General features: G+C 42.0%; 1 protein-coding gene across 2 annotated transcripts in view; it reads left to right on the top strand.

Annotated features, from left to right (window-relative positions):
• The window catches only part of LOC143835366 (putative oxidoreductase ZK1290.5), a 73,635-nt gene that overhangs the window by 31,740 nt on the left and 17,455 nt on the right, over positions 1-24,440 (top strand). For both annotated transcript variants that reach the window (XM_077332859.1, XM_077332860.1), the window contains exons 3-6: positions 2,976-3,077; positions 17,835-17,926; positions 21,141-21,323; positions 23,027-23,086. In XM_077332859.1, the coding sequence (XP_077188974.1) occupies positions 2,976-3,077; positions 17,835-17,926; positions 21,141-21,323; positions 23,027-23,086 (437 nt within the window). The remainder of the gene's footprint in view (positions 1-2,975; positions 3,078-17,834; positions 17,927-21,140; positions 21,324-23,026; positions 23,087-24,440) is intronic.

The raw sequence follows: 24,440 nt of genomic DNA, 5'->3' as shown, positions 1-24,440 counted from the left end.
TTCTTCTAAGCTTTGACAATTCCAACCACTGAACATTAATGAGGCATTTATCAATTTGCTACCACATAGACTATACCTATTGAGGTATATTGATTTCCTTTTTGGTGTTCCAAGCTAAAGTCCAGATTCTCCACTGAGTAACTTCAACTAGATTGTAGTGAACATACAATGTACGCCCAAAGAATGTGGTTTTCACTCTCATGTGTTTAGTGTAGAAGCTACAGTACCTTTAATTTCCTAGGAGAACTAAACGCATGCTTAATTAACTCTCCCACTGGAATTAGTGGAACTTGCAGTCTAACCATAGGCATGCTTGCTATGACATAAACGTGCGTAAGACTATGTTAGTATATAAGACTATATATATTAGTACATCATACCATTTCCATCTGCCAGACAACTTACAATTAAAATGATAACAAAAGCAACAATATCTAGTTTTAAAGCAACATAATGAACCTTATAAGTGGCAATAAAAGCTGTGCATAAAACCAGCCACAGGATGCTTTAAAATTTTTGTTTAGATTATAAGGTGATATTGTTTTGCTTAGTAATGTCTGGCCAAATTTTCATTTTATTTTTAATATCCAAGTGGTGTTTTCTGACTAGGCCCTGGGATACCCAAGTATGAATCTTTACTCTGCCATGAAAGCTCATGGCATGACCTTGAACCAGTCACTCTCTCAGCCTAACAGGGTGGTTGCATATATTTCATAATCCAGTATGTATAAAATGCAAAGGGTGTCACTTCTCTTTCCCCCTTCTAAACAATTCATTTTTAGCACGGTTGCCTGAGGCTGCAAATTTCGCTATTCTAAATGATGAGTAAGCATTTCCTGAGTCATTGCATGTCTTGATTGTTGCTGTGTCAGCTGTAATCCTGGATTCTGTCCCTTACTACAGCTCAATTATTTTTGTGTTTGGTTGTTAATACAGGAATGATGCATCCACTGGGTATTTACTATAGCAATGGCAAACTGAATACTTGTCTCTTAACTATACTTGCTAGTGAAATTCAGTTATCTGCATTTTTAAATCAGCAAGGACAAGAGGGTGGGATACTAGACTAGGACCTGTGAAATCTGAGTTCAAATCCGGGCTTTGTCATAGAATAGAACCATAGAATCATAGAGTTGGAAGAAGCCATACAGGCCATCTAGTCCAACCTCCTGTTCAATGCAGGATCAGCCCAAAGCATCTAAGAAAAGTGTGTATCCAGCCTTTGCTTGAAGACTGCCAGTGAGGGGGAGATCACCACCTCCTTAAGTTGTTGATTCCACTGCTGAACTATTCTGATTGAAACATTTTTCCTGATATGCAGCCAGTGCCATTCTACTCATAATTTACTTTGAGTCCTACCCTCTGCTGCCAACAGGAACTGCTCTCTTAAACTTAAAGAGAGCAATCATGTCCTCTCTCAACCTCCTCTTCTCCAGTCTGAACATTCCCACATCCCTCAGCCTTTGCTCATTGAGCTTGGTCCCCTGGCCCCTGATCATCGTCATAGCTTTCTCTGCACCCCCTCAATTTTGTCCATCCTTTTCTCTAAGTGATTTGGTTGTCAGCTGTTAAAAAGAGAATAATAGTGAACCGATCCTTTTAGTTAGAGGCTGCACACGTTTTTGGGGGGAGTGGGACAAGGAGTGATGCACACTCTTGTTTGGGGGCAGAATCCTACCATAGAGTTTTGCCCAAAAGCCAGATGACATTTTTGTGTGTGGTCAGCACATTGGGGGGGGGGGGGGTCCCGGTCCATGTCCCCGAAATTCCATCCCCCTGCCAGCCTGATTCTACCTGGCAACCCTATGCTCGGTTCGTGTCATTACAGAAATAAAACAGATAATTTTCTTTTGTGACTTATAGTATTTAACACGCATGGTTGGGAATATGTGTGTGCCCTTCCCTACCACCCCATTCCGAGTGAGAGTCAGGTGATGAGAAACAATGTTTGGCCTTGTATTCATGGATGAGTCTCCCTTGGATCTTTTGCTGGTGTTGCTGGTGTTGTGACTGACAGATGTACACACAGCCCAGCATCAGTCACATACGGAAGCCGGCATGGATCATAGATTGCCTCCTGGTTCTGTTATTTGCCTGGGACTGGCAAAAGAAAGAAAGAAAGAAACAAACAAAAATGTGTATCTGGAGTGTGGCATTCATCTTGGTAAATCACATATTTTGTAGGCCTTTATAAACGCTGCATAACCACTAGCGTGCCATGACAGGATTTAGAAGTAATCTTACAAACAAAGCCATTAACACTCCCTTTCTTCTGCTGTGGTGAATTAAACAGGCTAATGGCGCGTCTGATGTTTCTCTCCAGTATTCTTTCCTTTACATTCATTTGTTGGTTCAGCTTAAATATATGTAGTGAAAGAAACCTTATACAGTTGCAGGTGAAACATAACCTTCCTTAAAACCAAATGAGACTCAAGATGCTGCTTCTTTGCAAAATCACAGAGACTCAAAGAAAGATAAAAAGTCTTGCATACTGAAGCAGGCCAGAGGTCTTGGAGTTCTCATGCTTGCTAAGACTTTCTCCTTGGAGCTGGTTTCAGCATACAAAGCTCCTTTGTACTTGAATATCTGTAGAATAGATGCTTCTGTATGTCAAAAATGGCACTTACCTGGATATTTAGGCTTCTGCAAAAGAATCTGCAGAGCTGGAATTTTGCAAAAAAAAATTAAAATTGACAAGTCAGCTGTCTGTCTTCGTTTTGTTTTGTAATGGGATCCTTTTGTAATGGGATCTTTTTAGTTGTGGTGTTTATGCTCTTTACCATGGATGGCAAAACTGTGGTCCTCCGGATATCTATGGACTACAATTACCATGAGTCCCTGTCAGCATGGCCAGTTGGCAGGGGCTCATGGTAAATGTAGTCCATGGATGTCTGGAAAGCCACAATTTTGGCCATCCCTGCAGTATAAACATTTAGTTTTTTTTTTTAACTAATTGGATTTTCTCTCCCTTTTAGATCTTTTTTTGGTGCATTGGCCTGATGCTCACAACCCTGGCAAAAGCAATCGAGAAGTCAGAGCAGAAACCTGGACGGCAATGGAGGAGCTATATGAGAAAGGTGGGATGACTTTGGCAATTCTCAATTAGCAGGATGAGCTGTGATGCACCATACAAATTCAAAAATGCATATTGAGTTGCTACTGGGGTAGCACCCATAAAGTCATTTGTGTCATCCTTTCCCTCACGATGTATCCCTTGAAAACCTGTTGCCATTCACTTCCAATGTGAGGAGCCTCATTGAATCATACTGCCCTTCAGATTGTCATTACATCCCATAGTGATCATAGGAAGCATTGCCTTTCTTTTACCTGTTGGCTGTTTGTCTGGCAAGATGGACATCTAAACCTTTTTCATGGAAGATCCATAGGGAATAGGATTGGTTCCAAAGCAGGCTCTTGTCCTTTTCCCACGTGTAAATCTGCTGGTTTGAGCTGCTTCATGCCCTGTATTAAGCTAAAGAATATATTGAAGTCTCCAATGGGAAACTCTTAAGCAATGTTCATGCTGCTGTTTGTATTTTTGCACTGCACATGCACAAGTAGCAGGAGAAAAACTTATCAGGCAAGAAAGCTGTTTGTCTGAGCATTGTCAATAAACTATTCCCCTTCTCCTGTTAAGAAATGTACTGCTCAAGCATGGCTTTAGAATAACACTCATGGTATATTGGCTCTCCTCCCCCCACCCCAAGGTAGAGGAATGCCAAAGATACAAGACAGCTGGACGGAAGAAGTTATATTTAAGGGTATCTAAATCCAAGTATTCCAGTTTTAAGTGGATTTGTGAGTCTGGTTGGAAGTCATTCAACACTCTCTGAGAGTTATTCAAAGGGGATCCTTCTGGAGGCGGGGGAGCGAAAGAGGGTTTGCGGTGGTAGCTGTGTTACCTGTGGTGCAAGTCAGTGTTAGCAGTTGAAGAATAAATGGGCTGTTTTTGGCTCAATGAGGAACTGAAACAGAAATGAATTCATATTCAAAACATCTCTTGAAGAGAGTTCATAAATCAAACCAACTCTCTCTCAAAACTTGCTGTTGCTCTTGCTGCTTTCTTGTTCATGTACAACAATTTAGTTGGGCTTTAGTTTGTACCTAGTCGGGGGAAGGAAAAGAAAACCACCAGGAATTAAAGTTAGATGGCTTTCTGTGTATTCACCAGAGAGTTTTGTTTTTGTTTTGTTTTGTTTGTTTTTTGTTCTGCTGATTATAGGACTAGCTCCCCTTGGAATGCTAAGCATAGTCTATTGCCCCAGTAACAACTTTATTCAAATGAACAGCCTATCCATTCCATTCCAATTACGAGTGTCTGTGGCCCAGCAGTTCCGTTATCTCATCCCATCAGCTCCTTCTAAATGCTACGAATCACTACTTTTCTGTCTTGAGCAAAGCAGAATTTTGAGACCTCTAGCCATGTGTTTCTGAGGTGATATGCAACTGCTAATAAATGTGGAGGTTTAAATGAGTGGGGAAAAAAAGATAAATAATTTGCTTGCATGGTTAACCACTAAACTTTCAGTTGACATTCAGCTAGTGCTTAATCATCCTGCTTGACTTGCAGCACTGGCCTGGGGTTTATGGGGCAGCCTTTTAATTAGCATTGCTGCTTGCAGTTATAGTCTTCACATGAGACCTTCTGGTGCAATGTAATAAAGCTGGGAGGTCCGTGTTTGAAAGCTTTTTTCAGGCACAAACTTGCTAAATGATGTTAGGTAAGCTGTCCTCTGTCTTAGGTGCTGACCATTTTTTTGTAGCATGAGGACTGTGTTGGGTAGTGGAAATCCCTGTCAAGTCACACCTGACATGGCAAGCCCACAGGGTTTTCAAGCTGAGAGACACTCAGAGGTAGTTTGCCACTGCCTACCTCTGTCACAGCCCTGGTATTCCTTGGAGGCCTCCCATCCAAATACAAAACAGGGTTGACCCTACTTAGTTTCTGAGATCTGATGAGATTGGACTTGCCAGTCTGAAGTACCACTGGTCTATATTACATGGTTTTTGTAGGTAATGTTTGCAGTTATTTGAATGCTGAGTGATTAGTATTATCAGTTTGTTCTAAAATGGGAGATTAAATAAGAAAGCTGAAAAGGATACCTGCAATTTCAGTGGCAGATACATATGCCTTCTTAATTAAGTAAATGTTTCACTGCCTGGTTGTTTGGTGAAGATCCTAATTTGACATAGATGAAGAGGCAACTGCTAGGTATGTGACTCTTCTAGGCCATACAGTTTGAGGTCCTCCACACTTCAGGTTGAAGGAATATATGCATATCTACTTGTTCACCGGTTCAAAATCCCCAGGTGGGGACAGTATACACAGGACAGTAGTGTTCCTGAATTATCATGATTCTTTCGTCAACATGGACCATGTGTTCACTTGTCCCATCCCAGAGTATATTTGACAGTTTATGATCTGCTTCTATTCCAAATGCAAATCCCATAGAACTAGTCACATTTCAGGGATTGACAATAGTGGGCCAAGTTACTTGTCCCCTGAGCCTCTGGGGAGGGTCGTATCTAAATGTAGTAAATAAATACAGTGTAATGGGAAAGTGGTCAAAAGCACAATAAAGCATCGTGTTGTACGAGGATCTAGGCAGGCCATCTAGGTCTGTGATTTTTTAAGCAAAGCACCTTTTGACAGAAAAATGCTCCAGCTAGTCAGCTAAGTTGGTGTGGTGGTTAAGATTCTCATCTGGAGAATCAAGTTTGGTTCTCTACTCTTCTACATGCAGCCAGCTGGGTGACCTTGGACTACTCACAGCCCTGTTAGAGCTGTTCTCACAGAGCAGTCTCTCTCAGAGCTCTCTCAGTCCTACCTACCTTCCTTCCAGGGTATCTGTTGTGGGGAGAGGTAGGGAAAGGAATTGTAAGCTGCTTTGAAACTTCTTTGGGCAGTGGGGTATAAAAACCAACTCTTCTAGATTTTTAATCAAATGTGACAGAAAAGGAGAAGATCTTCTAGACTTCCCAGGATGATTCATATTTTATTCCTGAAGTGTTTTCTCACTGAACTACGATAATTGGACTTGCTGTGAATTTCCATTCAGCCAGTGTGCCCCTCCTAAAGCTTAGTGAACAGACCAGAATCCGTCTCTAACAGACTCTTGAGGTCCTCCAGCGTGGTTCCTCAGCATTCTTCAGCTGTGTAGTTATTTCTTACTCTCCTGGGAATGCATCTCATTCACTACTTATGGTTCTTTTTTTCTCTGTGCATTGGTTTCTAATCATGAGGTTGATTTTAGTAGTAAGTTTAACAATTACTGAAGAATCCCATTTATTTCAAGAGGTCATGGTTCTGTGTTCATTTCAGAGGTGGGGCTACTCCTTGCCTCCTAGTATCAGATGATTTTGAGCCCTAGCAGGTATTGTTCAAGAGTCAACCTATTTGTAACTGCTTAGGAAAGGATGGAAATTAATGAGAAGTCCACTTTTCCTTTTCAATGCTGTTTTTCTCTGATCCCAATATGTTTTTTATTTTGTTTATAAAGAGGCCATGTTTCTGTACAATGACAACACTATGCTTCTAAATATGCAGTGGAAACTGTTCCAATCCATTCTGTAGTGTGATTTCAAGTAGTGAATAAAATACCATAGTATTTTATCCTTTTAACTCCCATGAGTCAAATCTGTGAAGCTGTGCTTTCAAGCTTCCGCTCTGCTGTTTCAGCACATCTGAACTTTACAGCATGATGACTAACCCCTGTTTAAAATGGAGCTGGTTGTTGTTGCTAACTTAGATAGCTTTAAAATGATTCGACAGATTCAAGGAGATTAGAGCTACTTTCAACCATGACAACTGAGGTGAAGTCTAACTGATAAAAGTATATTCCTGGATTAGAGACCATGTCTGGCATCACCATATATATTGTTTGTCATGAACGCTTATCAGATTGTGTAGTTGAAAGCCCAAAGATTTCTTATCCCATAAATCTTTGGTTAAAGGGGGTTGTAGAAGACTATATTTTAGAACAGGGATTCCCGACTACGGTTCTGAGGAACCCTGGTGTTACCAAAAGCTCCCCAGGGATTACATGGTCTTTCCCAGAAGTTTGGATGGCTGCTGACATCACTAGACATCACCAGAGCCCACTTCTCCTGTTGCTCAATAGGCCTAGTCCCTTTCTCCAAATGGAAAACGGTAAATGATTGATTGGTTGATTGATTGGTTTGGTTGGCTGGTTGGTTGGTTGATTGGTTGGCTCCCACATCTTACTTCTCAGAAGGGGCATGCTACCACGTCCAGAGTTCCTTGGAGCCTGAAAAATATTTCAGGGGTTCCTTCATGTTCAAAAGGTTGGGAAAGGCTGCAGAGTACTGTCTGTCTGCAGTGCAAATAGTTAAGACTGGCTAAATATTGGTTCAGTCCAGTTGTGCAGTCAGTTTGTTAGGCTCATGGGTCAAAACTGCTCAAAAATTTCCACCAAATTGTGGCAAAAGCTCCATCAAATTTCATAATATATTTTATATAAGCTTTAAAACTGTTCAAAGCATGTTACCTCAGTAACCCTTACAATAATCCTTGATTCCCTGTTGTCTGTTGCCCAAATAATTTTGCTTATAAGCCTGCTTTCCTTCCTTGACAGCTGTGTCACAAATGATTTTCTGATCAATGACCACCCGGATAACAGTGCTGTCCTCATCATATTACCCTCTAGCAGGAAGCTTAGGCTCTGCAGTCAGGACTCTGGCTTGCTTCTGTCCCCAAATCAATTTCACATTGGAATTTCTTGTGTTAAATCTCTTGTCCAGCCCTAGCAACAAATGGCAGCCAAAGCTTGCCCACTGGGTGCTTGAGTAGGTCAACATCATGGGACTTAGAGTGCTCCTGTTGGTCAGCTGTTTGTTAAATTACCTGACACTCCCCTAGGTTAGCTGCCCACAATGATTATAACAAATAGATAAACGTAGTTTGCAGACAAGATTAAATGTACAGAAAAATAATAAAATCAGGTCAACTAATCAAAATGGTCCATAGCATATTACATTGTTTTTGATGCTAGAAACAAGCTCATATTTAAAAAATGCACTCTCACTTGTGACTCAGCCAAGAAAACTTTGCTGATATAAGGTCGCTTTACACAGCTCTTGAAAGGGAACTAGAGAGGTGCCCTGTGCAGATCTTTCCATGGGGTAGGGGAAGTCATGGAGGATGTCACGGATCTCATGGAGGATGATCACACCGCCTGATAGGAGGTCACTCCCAACACACTGGGCTGAGCAACATTGGTGGGTAGGTCTTCAAAGTTCCCAGGTTGTAAAGGGCTTTTAAGGTTGAAAACAATACCTTCATTTGCTGCCAGAAAGAAACTAGCAGTCAGTGGAGTTGTTGTAAAACAGAAGTAGTATAAGACTCACCCTAGCCCAATTTAACTGCAGTATTTTCCACAAGTTTATGTTTCATAGTTCCTCTCAAGGATACCCTCACAAAGAACCATGTGCCAGTGTGCTAACTTATGGGGGGAGGGAGTTCATAGAAAGAAGCCAGTTGCCAATTCTTCAGCCCTTGATCAATTCTAAATATGACACTTTAGTTGCTGATGTCGACAGAAATACCTTGTCTGTTTCGAATGCAAGCTTCTGCTGATGTTTTAAAATCCCCCCATTTCCATTTAATATAGAGCTGTTTCAAGAAACTTCCATTAGTTGTCTGATTGTTAGGCTTCAAGAAAGTACTCCGTAGTTTGCTTTAAAGGAAATGGGAAATTCCACAGAAGAACAAAATCAAAATGTGAATGAAGACCATAAAAGCTAATGTGAATGTTGTCCTTGAACGCTAATTATTTGTAAAAGTATCTGACCACATAATCTATTTATATGCTTTATTTTCTCTTCTGAGAAATTAGGAAGATGATCTTTGATAGCCTTTGAAGCTTTGGGATTTGTAACTGAAGCAACATGTTGCATTTTAAGGGAGTTATAAGAAAAGTGTGACCTTACAAGTTGACCTCAGAGTGAGGAGGTTACACATTTCAACCTATTGAGCAATCACAGGTCCAACATCCCTTAGGCTGTTTCCTCCCAAGTGTTCTGTAATGGTCTTGAAGACCCATCAATGACCTCTCTTAACAACACCATCTAAGTATCATGCTCAAACAGCAGTGACATGAAGGGAGGTATTCTTGACTGCTCTGAGTTTATCTCCTTCTTAAGGCCAATTCGCTGAAATCCAAGTGAGACCTGTCAATTAACCCAGAATCTTTGAGCTCAGCATTACATTTAGTGAGTTCTATGGATTCTAACCATTCTTGTAAGCCAGGCCACTGATGTATGGGTTGCACCAATGTCGGTCGGTCTTCCCTCTTAATTTTTTGCACAGACAAACGTTGGGTGAAGTAGAGTTGAATCTCCTGATTGGGAGACAGCTCCCACACCACACATCATGCTTATGCTAATGGCACCCTTGTTTTTCAGTAATAGCATGATAAATGAACATGATAAAGATTCACATCAGTCAAAGCAACCTCTTGTGGTTCAGGGTGGTTTGTGAAGGATATCCTCTGTACCACACCCAGTAAATCAGATAAGATATTTTGAGGCTGTCTCTTGAGAAAATAAACGTATGTGGCATGCATAATCTGTTTTAATTGTAACGATTTGAGAAATAGAACTTTGTAAGTAATAGTATCAGTTGAAACACATTTGCTAACAAAGATGTGTTAGAACAATATATCCTAAGAAGATGATAAATATTCTAAACAAAGAAGAATGAGTTATCTGAATGGCAGCTTACTGCTACAGTCTGCTTGTCTCAAGGCATCTCAGCAACAGGATTCTTCTGGGTGACGTGAAGTCTCACACATACCCCTCAGTACAATATAGTTATTTCTAATCCACAAGAGAGGCTGTGTTTCTTCTGAACTTGGTACAGTAACAAAGCATCTCTTCTCTGAAGAGGAACGTACCCATGTTTACAGTGTGAAATTGAAAGCTGTGTTCTTTGCAGAAGTTATTCAGTTGCCACAGATTTCTGTGTGGCCTCCTCATTCATTTCATCCCCTTGGTTTCTGAAATCTAAGCAGAAGTAGTAGCAGAATTTCTCGAATATAAGTTTTAATTATTTTATTGAAGATGTGCTAGCTTGAATATTATTGAGCTGGAGCTTCCGGGTACTGCCTTTATTTAAAACTACTTTTTTCTCCCATTTGCTTCTATTTTCATCTGTCTCTAAAATGTAATATTAATGAGATTAACACAGTAGTCTTTTGAGAGTCTTGAACTGTGGCTTATAGAGCTCTACCTGATAGATCCAAAGTCTCTGTTAAGCACATTTTTGCTCCCTTTCGGGAAGGACTTGTTACTTGCACACATGCATAGAGAACAAAGGCACATGCTGAGTTTGAGAAGAGTGGTGGGACAGTGAGGAGAGGTTATTCAGTGGTGGATCTGACCTTTGGCTTTCTTGGTATCCTGCCCACAATACTGACCTTGATGCTGCGGTCAAAGCACTGACTCCTCCTCTTCCTGTCACATGCTTGCAAGTCCTGACTCTGGAAAGATTCATGGCCAAAACATTCATGTAGTAGCTTATAGTAATATTACCATTATTATGTGCAAACTAGTGGCCCTCGTTCAGCTTTCTCTTATTTGCAGTTTTGCCCCTCTTCAATGTACATTCCTCCTGATGAAAAGCACATCAGAATCAAGCATGTTTCTTAGTGTTCATTCTAGGAAATGAGACCAGTTGGGTTGTGTGTGTGTGTGTGTGTGGCTACACTAAGGGGAATTCATAATGGACTTGCTCCAAGTTCAGATTTTCTGCCCTCCTTCAGGCATTCAACAGAAGCCTGCCAGCTGCTTCATGGACCTCCCGAATTGGTGTGTACCTAGACGCAATGTCATAGCTGAATGCATCACCTTTGGGAGTCCTGCCAGTAGCTACAGTTTTGAAAAGTCACGCTTGGCTGCCTGCCAGACAGTTGATCCTTGTGGGGCCCAGAAAACCATTTCTCTTCCCCTGGCCCCACAGCCTTTTGCCTGCAGGAAATCTGTCTTTCTCTGATCCAGGAGGCTCTTCCCACCTTCTTCATTTCCTTCCTTAGCCCCCAGCAGAAGGCCTAGGCCTCAGATAATCTGGGTTGGTCTTTTGGAAGCACACTGCCGTATGAATTAATGCTACAGTTTTATGGGTCCTGTTGCCACCTCTCGCCACACAGAGCTCAGCATGGCCTAAGGAAATGTTATGGGGAACAGAATTATTAACATACTGTTGCACAAAAGTCTCCAGAAATGTTTTTGTTACCGTTGGTAGTTAGTTTTATAGGAAAGCTTAAAAGCCCTGATAAAAGCTCATGGGAGTGTTTAAGAAAGATAAGGCATGTTATTGTAGTCAAACAAAGCTTGTGTGCTCAGACCGTTTATTTACAGATCTTTGTGGTAAGATCAATGTGTCCATTTTGTTCTGTAGCTTTTTCTTTTAAAAAATCTTTTCATGGAGTTTGTTTGATAGATGCTTTTGGCAAGTAGACCGGGGGGGGGGGGGGGGGCAGAATTCAGAATGCTTACCTGAATAAGCCACCACCTTACATTTGAGGCTGACTCCCACTAATGGCAAGATTATTATTATTATTGTCATGGCCCCGCATCCCCTTCCTTCCCAGCCACAGGATCTCCATCTTGGAGGTGTTGAGTTTCAGTATTACCATGGTGAATTTGGTGAATGAGATTGTTGGCATTTATCAGTATCTGTCTATCAGTGAATGCTGACATGCTGACATTCACAGAATTCTTGTCAGTGCCTATTGTCATTAACAAAAGTTCAAGCATTCACTGTCACATAAATTGCTTGCCCTCCATTTCCCACCAAGCTGCGGTGTTTGTTTGGCATTCATCTACCTTTTAAGTCTTCACAAACCTTCTTTGGATATAATCTTTCCTGAAATTTCTGCACCTCCCCTGCCATCTGGTGTTATTTCTCCTTTAATACCTGCCTTCCCCAGTGTAGCTTGTGGCTGGCAGTTTTAAAAATTGGTAGTAGGTATTATGTTGGTACTCTAGCAATATATACGCTGTACATTATCACACCCTTCCATGGCTAAACAAAAGAAAGAGTGATGGCAGAACTCTAGGTCTTTCTGGGGGACTCCTTTGCTCTAGACCAGGCTGCAGAATAGCGATGATATTAATGACTTCAGTCAGCGATTGGTATTTTTATGTGGACAAGGACCATGTACCTCTGTTGCTCTTGCTGAATTTATTAGCAGTGTTTGACACTGTGAACTGTACCATTTTGTTGACCCACTTGGAGGTAGATGTAGGGATTAAAGATTCTGCCTTGGATTGTTGTAAATATCTGGTTATTTGGTTAGTCCCTACTTTACACACCTTATTGTGGCTCACATTACAAAAGTTGCCTTGGCTTGGATGCTCCCCCTGGACCAAGCTGATGAGGGGGCAGAGATCATGTGGGGGTGGCGCTCTACAAAAAGGGAAAGACTCTGAATCCCATTTAGTTGGGGAGCAGTGAGGGATCCTTCTGGGATGTGGGAGTTCCTCACAAAGTAACTTCATCCCTATCTTCATTCCTACCTTTTTGCTCAAGGGATGTGCGCTGGAGCAGGAAGAGAACGGCCTGGTTGGTTACTAGGACAGAAGCATCACCTGCTTTAAGGACACTGTCCTATACATTGTAATCCACTCTCTGTAATGCGTTAGTTTGTGGTTTGCATTGTCCTCCTATTCTGCAATTCTAGTCATTGTCCATTGGTTGACTTCTGCTGTCTGATAGCACTGCTTTATGGCTTGTGATACGCCTACTATAATCTGCAGGAAAGGCAGGTTATGAAATAAGGAAACAAATATATCAGAGATACTTAATGGTTCATTTCAAAAAGCCTGCCAGTGATGGTGAGGAATGCTGGGCATGCAGAGAGACCACAGAGAACAGCCCTGGGTGGAAGCCCCGTTGCTGTTGTCAATGCCTCTGTAGCCACAATAGCTGTGAGGACAGAATGGGGAATCATCCCCATGTGGAAGCAATCATATGTAGACATATGTGGTCAGATTTGAATGTCTGTAGCTTCTATGAGTAAAACACACACACAAAAACCAGTGGATTACTATGCTGCTGTTTCTATAGCATGTAAATTATAGACTAAGCGAGGCATCTGAATTGCAAATTTTTTTTGCACATTAATACAAATTTATATTTAAATCCTAGACAAGTCTCCCCCCCTTAAACCCCCCAAATCCTATTAGCATTAATAGGTGTTAGGTGTAAATGCTGAGCTTAACAACACAGCTGCTTGGTGCTCAGAAAGAGTGGGTTCCCCTGGCTGTTTCGTTTGGATGGCATTCCCAGGAGAGCCCAAACCAGAGGTGGCTGCATGCCAATTCGTTAGTATGCTAATAACCCTTCAAAAATTGTCTCATGCTGTACTTTCTAGATTAGCTGCTATTTGTCTTGTTGCCACCTATTTATCAGAGAAAGAGACTGCCGTGCACACAACTGTCTCAGCATTTCTGGGAGCTGGCAAGCTCCCTTGCCTCCCACGCAGTGTTGTCCTTCCTCTGTTTGAGACTAATAGTCTTCTTGAGCCCACCATACTTTCCTATGTCCTGTTAACCTCTCAGTGAGCAACGGTACAACTCTTTGGAACTGCTGCATTGGTTTAGCAAATGAGGGACTTTTGTCTTTTCCCTTGCTTATGAGCCTACCCGTGTAACTCCAATGTCTCAAGATGCTAAACTGCCTGCGCATATTTATGACGACATGGTGGTATGCAGCACTGGAAATTCATATGTCCACCATATGAATTTAGATATCTAGGAGTGAATTTTCAACACAATGGTGGTCAGCATGCCTATATACAATCAGTGGCAGATTCTGCACAGAAAAGTGCCTTAGCTATTCCTAGATTCTTTCAAGTTAAAGGAGGTAAATTCATTCCGTCAGCTCTCAGACTGTAATCTTGCAAAGGTATTAATGCACTTTACACGTGGTACCCAGTTGGGCCCATGCAGAAGTTATGCAGTACTTGAAAGACTGCAATCAAGATTCCTAAGAGATCTATATAAACTCCCCAATTGGACACTGAATATTGTAATATGTTAAGAATCTGGCCTTTTGAGGGTAGAAACCTGTGCTTGGTTGATAACCCTCAATTATTGGTTGAAAATCCAGCTCCATCCGACAGGATTAATTCCAAAATTTCTAGCAGTTTCCTTACAGTTCCCTTGGAATATTGAAACCATTGAAAAAAAATCTGTAACTTTGGTCTTCATCTGGTTCATCTAGTTGAACTTGGATTCAAAACAGCTAAAGCTGTTGTACAATAATGTCTTCTTGATATAGATTGAATCCCAGGAGGAAACTGTAGCACTTCCCAGATTATATAGTTCACTGAAAGGCTGCTCAGGAAATACTCCAGCTCCTTATCTATCAAACATTTAAATAGTAAAATACCATTAGGTCTTTTCAAGAGCATGTTTTAATGCATTCCCTTCAGCTCTCCTTGAGGGTAGGTTTCATACACATCTGTTGGAGTCACATTTATGTCCTTGAAATACTGATCAAATTGAGACAATCTCACATAGATTATTATATTGTCCCCTCTACAGTAGTATCAGGAATAGTTTAAATTTACCATTGCTATCATTCTTTACAAGATATTCATCTTACATCTTATAATAGTGACATTTTAGTTAAATTTCTGTTAAAGAATAAAGACCCATTTATCTCTAATATGATAGCAAAATTTCTCTATATCTCTACCAGAATAAGATCTATAAGAATGTCTGAAACATCCTTACCATTGTTCTCCCTAATATTTGGGAAAGGCCCCTGTGAGTAGAGTGCCGTCCAGGATACATCTGGTGTCTGGACTATGCTTCCGCTCGTACGGGCCAATCAACCAGGTGCAACCGGATTGGGCCAGCCCCTGGAGCGCCTGCCTCCCAAGGCTGGCTGTGAGCCACACAGCCCACCTCGCCGCCACATAGTGCCTAGCTGGTGCAACTCCTCCACTTTCCTGTCTTGGCCACTGGCCCGCTGAACCCACCCAGCCGCACCCGGGTTGCCCTGGCCCTATGGAGCCCACTCCTTAAGCCGGATGTGAGGCGAGCTTGCTGCCTTGTGCCCACATGCTCACCTGCCACCAAGGCCGGCCAGGATCCAGTGGCCTAACTATGTCACCACCACGCACACCCGCAAACATACCCACCCACCAACCTCACCCATGCCACCACCTGCTACATGCTGCTGACCCACTGCTGCACTTGGGTGGCGGTGGCAGCAGCCCCCGAGATTTGGTGAACCCGCTGACAAGGCAGCAGAGAACAACTGCGCCAGGCACGACCCGCACTTCAGAGCAGGTGCCACCATTAATGAGCCACCGTCACTACCAGCGAGCCGCTTCTGGAGCCCCAACAAGCTGTCGCAGCCCCAACTGCAGAGGGATGGTGGGCCCGGCGGCCAGCCAGCGGCATTCACCCGCTGGAGGCGGCAGCGACCCTCCCTAAGCCCGCACCATCACTGCCACACCCCCCAGCCACCGCCCACTTGCCCTGCCACCTCCCTTGGGGGATATATGCACGAAAGTCCAGGGAGGCTTCTCTGCCTACCACTGCCTCCCCATCCCACCCTGCTAGCGCCTGCCGCATTCCTGACTGCAGTGGGCTTTTTTACTAGTAGATAAATATTATTTGATTATCTGATTATGATGTCCTTTGCACATGCTTAATGGTTAATGGATTGAATAAACAGAGTTTACATTCTTGTAGCTAATATCCTATTTCTCCTTTATATATATATTAGAACAAGAACATGGCTATCCAGTAAATAATACCTTTTTTCTTATGGTAAACAATTTATCTGCTCTTGATACTTACTTGGTTTAACATTGCTCAGTTTTCTAATACTTTTATGTTATAATATTTTTGTATTTTATCCATGACGTTGTAATTATTATTTTTTGCTATTAATTTTTATAGCTCTCAGCTTTTGTATTATTTAGATGGGTCAGATTGATTGAATAAGTCTACCTATCTACGTATACACAGTCCATGCTCCTCATTTAGGATGCACAGAGTCAGCATTTGTTAGTTTAATGTGAGGTTTACTTCTCGGACTGTTTGTCCTCCTGTTTTTTTCTTTTTGTTCTTTTTTGCTCCCACCCTATTAGTCTTCGACCAGTGTTCCACTTTTCTTTAGCTTTTGGCAGGCTCTTCAGAACGCCATTTCCTCCTTTTCAACCTGGTGAAGTCCAATTGTTCTTTGCTTACACTACGTCAGCCTTTCCCAGAATTTAGCCTGGAGCTTGAATCCACAAGGGAGCTCCCAGTGTGTTTAGATAATAAAACTGCTTCCTAAAGGGATCTTGATTGAACAGTGTACTCAGATAATGCTGTCCAACTTGATGTTCAACATTTATTTCCCCCCGTGCCTCCCAGTGGCGCTCTACCGTACTCTATTATGCAGAAATTGGTGCATGTGTGATGTTTCCCCCTCCCTCTTATCTGATGATGAGTGTTCAAAATGAATATCCGTACGCTTTATAGGTCACCCTTCTCTGAGAACTTAGGGTAGAGAACAACCTTTTCTTAGCTTTTGAGGGGAGCTGAGAGATGCATTTAAACTGGGGTGCAAAAGTACCTGCATTTAAATGCCAAAATACATGTATGATGCCAGCAATTGCAAATGAACTATAGATGATTTAATGGTGGTGTTTCTTTGCATTAAATATTAATTATATATGTCGGGAGGATTGGACTTTCCACTTTAATAAGAAGCCTGCCATTAAAATTCCCTTGTGTCTGTTGAACGGTCCAGTTCTGTATGCTTGCTTTTGCATAGTTGTTTTGTTCTTGTTTGGCTTCTAAAGTAGAGAGTTTTGCGTTTTTATTATTATTATTATTTATTATTATTATTTATTAAATTTCTAGCTCACCATTCCCAAAAGGCTCGTGGCGGGTTACAAACATGCATAAAAACCCCAATAAACATTACCCCTAAAACAATCCCATAATCTATAAAGTGCACAACAGTCCATATACAAAAAGTCCAAGACATAACGGCAAAAAAAACACAACCAGATCCCCTCACAATACCACCCCTGGGTGTGGGCAGTGGTTGCCGATTTTAATCCGCCAGTAGAGTAACCCGGGGGGAGGGTCTAGATCTTCTTCAGCATTTTGTTTCCTTGAGCATCTACATGAATGTCCACTTTGCTTTGGTTCAGTCTTTTCCTAAATCTGGTTTGATATGATCAGTTTGGAAGGATCAGAGTGAAAGCTTGTGTGCAAACTGTGTGGATGGGAAGGAGTGCACTTGTTAAAGTCCTGCCTACCTTGATGCTGTTTTTCCTGCTTCAAGCTTCCACCACAACCACAGAAGGGTTTTGAGGACTATTCTTAAAAACTGGCAATTCCTAGATCACTGTAGTTCAGTAACAATGATGCATTGCCACATTTTGCTACCTTCTTTGAATTCTTTGCTCTCAATTTTTTAAAAAAAGGAAGCTGGGAATTCAGAGGAGCTACAAGGTCATGGCGAAAGATCACTATAACGCAATTGTTTTGTGGTGATCTAGCAATTACCAATTAAAAAGGAAAGGCCTCCATTGTTTGGGAAAAGGCAGTGGGGGGAATCTATGCAAGGAAAGTGCATAGAAAGCTGCCCACTGGATGATCCATTGCTGGTGTGAATGCCATTCCATTCAGAACAGCCATGAGATCTTCACAAAAAATTGTCATCCTATAGAAGCAGCCTGTATCTTGTTTTTAGTTCCCTCATTTTAAAATGTAAAGCCAATTTTAAGCAGTATAGCATTCTGACTAAGATAGACCATTACAAATATGTAGTGCCTCTTTGTTTGTTTTAATTTAAGGCTTTTGCCGCTCTATTGGAGTAAGCAACTTTCTCATTGATCATTTGGAGCAGTTAAAGGAAGACTGCCAGGTAACACCTCATGTGAATCAGGTGAGTGTATTATACACATTGATACATGTGTCTAGTGGAGGGAATTGTTTTGCCCACCCTAGATTGACCTGAATTTGACATCCTCTGTGAAGAGTGGGAACATATGACACCCATATTCACCTGACTTCACTGGTTACCTATATGATTCTGAGTCCAATCTATAGAACAATTTTTTACTTTTAAAACCCTACACAAAATGGGCCCATCTAACTGTGTCTTAAATCATATAATCACTGCCACCATTTCCTTGCTTTTAATTTGCCCGGGAAAGATCTGCATTGAAGGTCTATCTATTGAACCTCAGCTACCTTCAGTTCTTGTTTTCTGGGTGGGGCTTACTGTAGTAGGGTACATGAACCTGACATTGGAATGAATGATGCTTTCAAATGGTGTTTTGCCCTAATTACATTATTCACCCATCTTAAAATATTGCAAAACAGTAAGCAAGAGTACCCCAAAACTGCAATATTTATCTGACAACCAAAGCAGGGGGTGGGTTGAAGGGGAGATGAGGTAGTTCCAGTGTAGAATTTCTGGTTGCATAAGAGCAAGAATACAAGGAAAAGACTATAATAGTTGCTTGTGCTAAGTTACACTTGTATCCACACTTAGGTTTCTGCTTGTGCGACTGACTCTCAGGCTCTGTAATATATAGAGAGGAAAGCAACAGTGGCTACATAAGCAGAAGTGTGCTAAGTCCATTTGTGTTTCCACCTGTGCATCATTGGATCCAAGCCAAGGGTTGTACCTTGCTGCAATCAAGGGGAGCAAGCTAAGTCCAAGTAGTATTGCCATTGCCATGGGGCTTGTTTCAGTCCCTTAGGAGGAGATCCAGTCTTCCATGCCAGGTTAAATGGTCTTCTCTGCTTCCTTTGAGTACTTGTGCCAAGGATTGTCCACCTCTACTTGAGAATGTTGGAAGCGCTCAATATACAGTATTTCAGTAATTCTTACTTGATTCTTAACTTGATTAGGTGAGCCAACGTGTGGTGGCAGTGAGGTTGAGTCCTTACTTCACCCACTCTGAGCCTCTAACTCTGAAATGAAGAAATGAAAATCTGACATATTAAAGCAACAGAGAAAGCAATATTCAGTCTTCAAAACGGTTGAATGGTTTATACAGATAAAACTACCTAGTAAGCTCTCTTTCCCTCTGTGAAATACTCAGCATAGGATTTAGAGATCTGAATTTCTGAAAATAATCCTCAGATTATTGCTCCTCTCTTCTTCCCCAACTTTCTTCATAGTGTAAACTGGGAATATTGTGTAGCCTCTTCAGGGACAAATAAGTAGTTAGATAAGCAGTGTCTCAGCGGTGTCTCTTAATACACTGAAGAATGCCACAGAGAGGTCAAGAAACTTCAAAGGCTGAAAAGATGGATATGTCTGCTGCTTGAACCTTGTTCCTCTATGTAGCCAGGCATTTCTGATCACACAGGGTTTAGGCTGAGTCAGCCTAGCCTTTGAGAGCCTGGGTTTTTCAGAGTAAGTCCTGAGCAGATGCCAGCCTATTGTTCCTGCCTATTGTTTCCTAAAAAGACAACATGTACTAGAGATGAGAAACAGGAAGCAGCCCTTCATCCTCCTCAGGGTGGATGAAATTTTCCACATTCCCTCTGTTGATGTCATCATGTTAAACAAAACTCTTTTTTTCTTCCCATTCTTCATTATCAAAAGTACACAGAATGGTTAAGTCATTGGAACAAGTGTGACGGCCCTTTAGATCGAAAACATTTGGCATCACTTTGATTTGTATGTGTGCAGATAACTGTGTGTTTCTTCAAAGACTGATGTGGAATTGTATGCTAGTTACATAGAAGGGTGGTCAGGTTCAAGGGTTCATGTTTTTTTAGGCTTCATCATATGTAAAGTGCCATCAAGTCTCCGCTGACTTATGATGACAACAGCAAGGGGTTTTTAAGGCAAGTGAGAAGCAGAGGTGGTTTGCCAGTGGCTTAATATTTACCTCAGTTCCCTCTCTTTAAAAAAGTAGATCTGCATGCATTTATTTATGTCCTCACTTTTCTCCCTAATGGAGACCCAAAGCAGCTTACAACATCACATCTTCCCCATCTCCACTTTAGCCTCACATCAACAACTTGTGAGGAAGGTTAGTCAAAGTGACAGAGACTGAGCCAAGAGCAGGGGTAATCAAACTGCGGCCTTCCAGATGTCCATGGACTACAATTCCCATGAGCCCCTGCCAGCAAATGCCAAGAGTTTCCATGGCAGAGTGGGGCTTCAAAGCTGAGTTTCCCAGATTCTACTCCATTATACCACACTGACTGTTGTTCCTGTTAGTTTACTCTGCCCCTCTATTATCAGTCTAGGCCTGGCCTGATTAACACCCAGGCCCAGATTCAACCCCTTTGAATGTCTATTCCCACTGAAATTCCCATCCCTTCGCAGAAGAGAAGGTGGGGAGAAAGATGGAAAAATCCTTTGGGGTGGTATGTTGCCTCAGGAAACTGTCACATTGTTGTGGGATTGCCCATTTGGATGTTATCCAGGCCATCCTGTATGCTTTGTTTGATTATAGTTATGCTTCCCTCAGCTGTCACATTATTGAGTCTTTTCTGCCACATGAGGTTTAAACCCCCCCCCCCCACCCTCTAATGGAAGATCCTGGTAGAGGTTGTTTGAGCTACATTGGCTAGGAGTCCTTGAATGATATCAGATTATTTTACAAAATATGCCCCACAGTCTTGTCATGTGTTGAGGAAATATTTACAGTGAGGTTAATACAGCAGTCATGTAAATATGGACACTCTGCTCACATAAATGACATGAAATTTAGTAATCTGGTAGAATATATGTCTATTGTGCAGTCATTTTTACCGTGACACCATATCTGGAGAACGACACATAATTTCAGATTTCAAGATAAGAACCTGAGTCTAGCTGAGGGAGATGAGGAGGAGGAGAACATAGTGATTGGCCTGCATGTTTGCTGTCTTGGTATTGGGTTGTAATTGCTGCAAAGAGTTTGAATTCATGGTTTCCCTGCTGATGGCAACCAGTTTTCTCCAAAGCACCACATTTCTACCCAAGGATTTCTACCCATGGATTTTGGAAGGGGAGCTGTTTCAAGAACACTTTTGAACAGTTAGTATTCTGCCAAATTAGTAGCAATTCATTTGTTCGACCTTTGGGCTTTAATAGGTTAGAAGCTAAAGAGGGCTTTGACTGTAAGGTTTGTTCTCATTTCTGAAAGGTTGAATACCACCCTTTCCAAAGGCCTCAAGAACTACTGGATTACTGCCGGAGCAGAAATATTGTTTTTGAAGGTTACTGCCCGCTTGCTAAAGGTGAAGCCCTTAGTCATCCTAATATTGTTCAGCTTGCAAAGAAATATGGCAGAACTCCTGCACAGATCTGTATTCGCTGGAGCATACAGGTAAGTTTTGAAGTTGGCAACATCATTATTTCCATTGTTATTAAACAATAAAGTTTTGTTTGTTTACAGTGGTCTGTAATGGTACATCTTTCCCATTCATCCAGGTAAAACTTGTCCAAGAACAGTAAGTAGACTTATCCTCTTGCTGCCCTGAGTCATGCAACCACACTAAATATTGGTTGTGGCCTTCAGCTTGACTCTGGGAATTATTGTTTTTTGAGGAATACTGGAAGTGCATATACTTCAGGCTAATTCTAGCATAGTGATTAATTGATTTATTGATTTTATATACCACCCTCCCTGAATGCGCAAGGCAATTTACATGAAATGGGAACAATACAATTAACTCAGTTTGTAGTAATGTGGTAACAACGGTAACAATTACCCGCCATGAGCCGCAAGGGAGTGGCGGGCTATAAATCTAATAATAACAATAACAATAACAATAATAATAGTATAATGATAATAATAAACATTGTAGAACGGTAGAATACTAGAAACATTGATTAACTCGTACTGAAGCCCAGTGGTTTGGGCATATCTGTAATGATTGGAATTGGAGGGTGGCTTGGGGGCCAGTGGGAAGCAGTGGTTCAGATTGACCTCAACCAAATGCTGTGGGGAGGAGCTCCCTTTTGCAGGCCCTGCGGAACTGTTCAATTTCCGTCAGGGCCCTGATCTCCCCTGGGAGCTCGTTCAACCAAGTGGGGGCCAGGGTGGAGAAAGCTCTGGCCCCGGTTGAGGTCAAGTGGGCTTCCTTAGGGTCAGAGACCACTAGGAGGTTGGAGGTGGTAGAGCACAAGGCTCTTTGAGGGGTGTAGGTAGAGAGGCGATCCCTTAGGTATACTGGGCCCAGACCACATGTGGCCTTAGCAGTGATAACCAAAACCTTAAGCCTGATCTGGAATTTGACTGGAAGCCAGAGCAGCTGCTGGAGGATGGGCTGGATGTGGGACCTCTGAGGTGTTGCCGTGAGGACCCCAGCAGCCGCGTTCTAGACCAGTTGTAGTTTCTGGGTCAAGGATAAGGGCAGGCCAGCGTAGAGCAAGTTGCAGAAGTCCAGTCTAAAGGTGACCATTGCGTGGATCACTGTAGCTAGGTGTGCAGGGCCAAGTAGGGCACTAGTAGTTTGACTTGGTAAAGGTGGTAGAATGCCAGCTGTGCTACCGACGTGGTCTGAGCCTCCATTGAAAGGGAGGCATCAGTTATCACCCCCAGGTTCCTGCCGGAGTGGACCACTGATAGCTGTACTCCATCCAGGTTGGGGAGGTGGTGTGCTTCCTCACTTGGACCTTTCCTGTCCAGCCACAGAACCTCCGTCTTTGAGGGGTTGAGCTTCAGACAACTCTGCTTGAGCCACCCCATCACTGCTTCCAGGCAGCTGGCTCATGTTATTAGGGAGAGAGTCCTTTTTGCACTGAGAACTGCACACAGTACCCAGGTACGGTCTGACTAATGCAGAATACAGTGGGACTGTGACATCTTGTTTTGTAGTCTTCTTGCCTGAGGACTGTATAATGATACTTGTTTTTAAGCTGTTAAATGTTTTATGCTCTGGCTACGGGACGAGAGGGAACCCTTCTGTATCGATACTGTCATGTCAACGCTTGACTTGCTGAATGGTGTCCTAGCTTTTTTCCCTTTCATCCCATTTTTTTTAAACCCAGCTCTCTGCAATAAAATTAATCTATTTTTCCTTCCAGAATAACATTGTAACTATTCCGAAGTCTACAAAACCAGAAAGAATCCAGGAAAATTGTCAGGTAAGAGTGAACAGCCTTTTGCGAAGTATATTTGGCTTCTAATATTTAACACTTCGAACTGGACCTTCCAGTCCTTTATATTTTTTGTGTGGCAGCCCAGCTCTGTAAGCATCAGTGGAATTACTCCAGCATAATATGTAAACTCTGTGGAATTTATGCAAACATTAGTGTAAAAAAATGTGATTTACAGCAGCAAAGTGCCACAATCCTAAAAACATGGTGTCAAGAAAAAGGTAAAAAGGGAAGTATCTATGCAAGGAGAAATTATGCTTTGTTTAAAGTTAAAGCAAGGGCTGAATACCTTATTGAGTCCTGGAGGGGTAATTCTGTAGCAGCTTGCACATCATCCCGCCCCCGCCCCCCCGTATAACAATTATAAGTGAATAAGAGTGAAAATTTTAATTTAAAATTGATATCGTTTTAAAATGAGAAAGGCTAAATAGACATCAAAGATTAGCTCCAGTCTTAAAGAGATCAAAGGATAGGTTTAAATCTGAAGTGTAGGCTTGGCCAAATGTAAAGTGGGACAGACTTCTGTAGTTCCAAAGAAACCCATGTGACCTTTAATTGCCTTTCATCTCCTGTAGCTGTTTGTTTTTGTTGTTGTTGTTGTTGTTATTTTTGCTTACCTGGAATATATGTGTATTCTGTGGCAGCTGGATCACTTGGCTGTACTGAAAAACCTTGGGGGCTGCAAGCTAGGTCCTGTTACCCTAACTGCCTACCAAAGGAATGGGCATGGGAAAGTGAGATATATACTTAGAGGTAATTCAGGAAGCAGCCCCAATAACAATATGTTGAGGAGGAGGGGTAGTGAGCCAAGCAAGGTAAGCCCATTGAAGTTTTGGCAGCCGAGCAAGGAAGAGGCCTGGAAAATAAAAGCCTTTTCCTCACTTCAGTAAGCTTGCAAACGAACCTCAGGTAACTGCACTGAACTGTTTTTAGAAAATCCTTAAATATTAAAACAATCTATAAAGCCAGAAGCCATCAGAGATCTGAGGAATATGGGCTGTTTTGTATCTGGTGCCACATGCCGAGTAGAAGTCATGAGTTTAGTGCTGCTTGCTCTCAAGACACAGGTTAATTTATTTGAGGGTAGGTAGATGAAGCTTAGAGAGAAGCAATGAGTTATTGTGGGGAGACTTTAGCAGCATGGGGAAGTGGTCCTGTTTCCATGCTCACAGTGTTTCTGTTAGTCTGAAGAATGGCAGGAGGATATCACTGTGAAAAAAGAAACAATCATGAAGTGATACTGAATTTATACATTTCTGCCATGGATATATGCATGTGTGGACTGGAGCTCTGGTCATGAGAGAGTCAATAATTAGGGTGATGGGTTTGGGATAAGTGTGTT

This window comes from Paroedura picta, chromosome 4 (assembly GCF_049243985.1).
Source record: "Paroedura picta isolate Pp20150507F chromosome 4, Ppicta_v3.0, whole genome shotgun sequence".
In the NCBI taxonomy this organism is placed as follows: Eukaryota; Metazoa; Chordata; class Lepidosauria; order Squamata; family Gekkonidae; genus Paroedura; species Paroedura picta.
Note: the sequence above shows the minus strand (reverse complement) of the source record. Positions and strands in the feature narration are given on the sequence as shown.